Source organism: Cebus imitator, unplaced genomic scaffold, assembly GCF_001604975.1.
Source record: "Cebus imitator isolate Cc_AM_T3 unplaced genomic scaffold, Cebus_imitator-1.0 Scaffold521, whole genome shotgun sequence".
Lineage (NCBI taxonomy): Eukaryota > Metazoa > Chordata > Mammalia > Primates > Cebidae > Cebus > Cebus imitator.
The window spans coordinates 1,299,069-1,302,742 of NW_016107836.1; the positions used below are offsets into that span (position 1 = coordinate 1,299,069).

At 37.6% G+C, this 3,674-nt stretch overlaps 1 protein-coding gene across 8 annotated transcripts in view; it reads left to right on the forward strand.

Annotated features, from left to right (window-relative positions):
- HIPK3 (homeodomain interacting protein kinase 3) overlaps positions 1-3,674 on the forward strand; it is a 100,561-nt gene that overhangs the window by 76,620 nt on the left and 20,267 nt on the right. For all 8 annotated transcript variants that reach the window (XM_017514256.2, XM_017514260.2, XM_017514258.2 and 5 more), the window contains exon 4: positions 3,393-3,512. In XM_017514256.2, coding sequence (XP_017369745.1) covers positions 3,393-3,512 — 120 coding nt within the window. The remainder of the gene's footprint in view (positions 1-3,392; positions 3,513-3,674) is intronic.

The following is a 3,674-nucleotide window of genomic DNA, read 5'->3' on the forward strand; positions in this document are numbered from 1 at the left end:
TGGTTTTGTTTTGTTTTACAGTGCCATCCGAACTCTTGTGGTACATTAATTGCTCTGTTGTCTTTGCTTTTTTAGTACTTTGTTTTCTTCCTCACAATGGCTTACTAGCTTAATTGCAAATTATATATTTAAATATTTATTTGTTCTACCAAATTATGCTTTTGAAGATTGGCACCATATTTTATTCATCTACATATCTTTAGCATTTAGCACATAATAGTTGCTCTGTTGAAATTGAATTGATGGCTTTTCTGTCTGATGCAGCATCTAGGTACCAACCTCTTAGTATTTTTCCTTCGATTTCTCCATTTCCTTAAAATAAGGAATTTAGCTACTTACGGGGTGGGAGGTGGGGAGAAAGGGTAGCACTTTAATGTAATGAAGCCAGTTTGTAATGTGGAGGTTTTTGTTGTCATTTCATATAAAATTGGGGATACAAATGTGGATAAAATAGACTGTTGTTGGAAGGCACACAATCTAGTAGGGAAAACAAATGTAAAAAATTGTAATATAGTGTTATAAATGCATTACAGTTGTTATGTTCTAGGTGTGATTGTAGCACAGAGTACAGTAATTACCTCCACTTGGCATTGTCCGGGATGGCTTTATAGAGGGGAGGATTCTTGAGCTGAGTCTTGAAGGAGGAATAGTAAAAGTTTGTCCTGTGGATTTGGTGAAAAGGGGAGTAGGTATGTTGGATAAGTAGGAGTTCGAGAACAACATAGGAAAGAGAAACTGGCCCATGTGGTTTGATGTGGTGCTGGATGGTGCTCAAGTACCAGGAAAATATAAAAGGGCAGGGAATAGATATAGTTGGAGGGCCTGTTTGCCAGGCTTAGAGGTCTGGAATTGATCCTCTGGGTCAGGAATATCCAGTCTTTTGGCCTTCCTGGGCCACACTGGAAGAAGAAGAACTGTCTTGGGCCACACATACAATGCACTAAAACTAATGATAGCTGATGAGCTTAAAAAAAAATTGCAAAAAAAAATCTCATAATGTTTTAAGAAAGTTTATGAATTTGTATTGGACCGTATGCAGCCCCTGAACTGGGGCTGCTGGTTGGATAAGCTTGCTCTAGTCAGAAAAGGTTATTAAACAGTTTTATCCAGCAGACTAACAGATGCACATTTTGCCAGAATGTCTGGTAGTAGTGCGAATAATAAGTTGGGGGTAAGTGGGTAAGGACATTAGGAGAGACTGGAGGCAGGTAGAACAATCAGGAGGCTTGTGAAATTGTATATTGAAGAGGATCTGAGGTAGGGATGAAGAAGAGGGGGGTTGTGAAAAATGTTAATGAAGTAAACTTGTTAGGCTTTTGGATGTTGAGGGAGCATCATGAGGAAGAGGAACTTATCTGGCATCAATTTCAGGTTTCTGATTTGAGTGGATGGTGTTGCTAGTTAACCACAGGAGGAAATTACATACGGACTAGCAGATTTCGGAGCAAATCACGTTAGGATATCACCTAAAGTCCAGCCAGGTCAAAAGTTTCAATAAGCAGTTGGGTCTGGAGCTCCAGAGCTAGAGCTAAATATTGAGAACACAGATTTAGAGATAAAATTGTGGGCACTTAGGACTTGTAGAGGGAAAAAAAGAGATAAGACTCTGGAAAGCAGTATCATCTAAAGAACAAGCAGAGGAAGACAGTTAAAGACTGTCAGGAAATAGAAAGAACCCCAGAGAAGAATGGTGTCATGGAAATTGAATGAACAGTTTTTATGTAAAACAGTAGTAGCCATTGGTATAAAAGTGAAACAAGGATTTATATGTGATTATTAAATGTGTCTGTTAACTAACAGGCCATTACTTATCTTAGTACTGTATCATGAAGGTGATAAGAGTAAAATTCAGATTGCAGTGTGTTGAGGTGTGAATGGGAAATGAAACAATATAGGCATCTTAAGGGTAAGACAAGAAAGAGTTAAGTAGTTAAGGGAGCTTTTTTTGTTTTGTTTTACTTTTGTTTTTTTAAGGATAGAAGATACTGAACATTTTTGTGTTGGTGGGGAGAGAGCTCAGAGGGAGGAAGAAATAAAAGATGCAGAAGAACATGGACTAATTGACAGAGCAGAGTCTTCGAGGTTAAAAAAAAAAAGATCTTTGTATTCATTCTCAAATACAGGTTAGGGGAGTCAAGTTTTAGTAAGAAGGAAGGATGGAAAATAATTTTAGCCTCCCAAGAGCTCTCTCTTAGCCTCTGTTTATTCCCCATGTTTCCCACTCACTAAGTGGAGGAATCAATATTTGAGGGCCTACTGTGTACCAGGCACTTTCATGGGCTCTGGGAGTATGTAAGTAAACAAAGAAGTCCTTCCATTCATGGAACTTAGAGTCTCATGGAGAGGTAAGAAAATGGAAAGTAGATGAATAGAATATTAGATAATGAAGGGCATAGTGGAGAAAAATACACTCAGGAGGATGGTGAGCGAGGTATTGAGAAGGGCAGAATTTGCTGTTATTTACTGGTGGGTCATGGAAGGCCTGGTGAATAAGGTGACATTTGAACCGAGTGCTGAAGGAACCAAGAGAGCCATACAGATATGTGGGGAAAGAATGTTTCAAACAGAAATGTTAAGTTCAGAGGCCCTGAAGCTGGTGGTTTTTAGTATCACCCTTGGGAGAACCCAACTACCATGCCTCTTCCCTTAGAGACACAGCTGTGTATATATCAGTGTCTCAAAGAAGTGTTCCCTCTAAACACCCATCATAGTAATTCACCCAGTCTTGATTAATCTAAATCTCTTTTGAATTCATTCCTTCTTCTCTATCCCCATTCATTCTCTCAGTTCAGACCCTCTTTATTTCTTCTCTGGCCTTATCCCCTCACCTGTTGTCAGACAACACTTTAAAAATGTAAGCTGTCTGTTTCCTGCTGAAATTTCTCCAGTGGTTTCCCATCATTATTACCTACTGTCATAGAATCTAAATTTCTTAATTTGCTGATAAAGCCCTTTACCTGCTAGTTTAATTTCATTTCTTACCATTCTCCGTTGGTGAACCTCTGTACTTCCAGTCTTTGAATTGAGGGTATTCTCTCTTGATTTTCCATATTTACACATACTGTAACTTTAGCATAATTTTCCCCCACCCTTCCAGTGCTAACTCCTGTTTGTCCTTTAACAGCAAACTTGAGCATCACCTCTTCTAGAACTTTACCTGACCACAATTAGTTTAGCTCTATGCCTTTTCTGTTTATCAAGCATGCATTTCTTACGATACTTATAATTCTGTGTTATAATTGTTTCTATATATGTTTTCCACTAGACATTGCATTTCTTGAGGGCATAGACTATGTATTTTCATACCTGCTTTAACATATAGCCTAGTGTCTGACTTAAGTGTTCTGTCACTTGGAAGAATAAACTATTCTCTTCTGTAAATTATTTTTCAGATTCGATACATTTCTCAGACTCAAGGTTTACCAGGAGAACAGTTGTTAAATGTGGGCACGAAATCCACAAGATTTTTTTGCAAAGAAACAGATATGTCTCATTCTGGTTGGAGATTAAAGGTAATTTATGAAAAAATAGAATATTTAGAAGAATCATTTTCTAAGATGCCTCATGCATGCATAATACCTTCCATGTCTATTTATGTTTTATTACATTTCTTCCTTCTTTTGAATTTTCATTTTTGGCTCTTCTTGCTTTTTTTTTTTCCAGTTTTTTTTTTT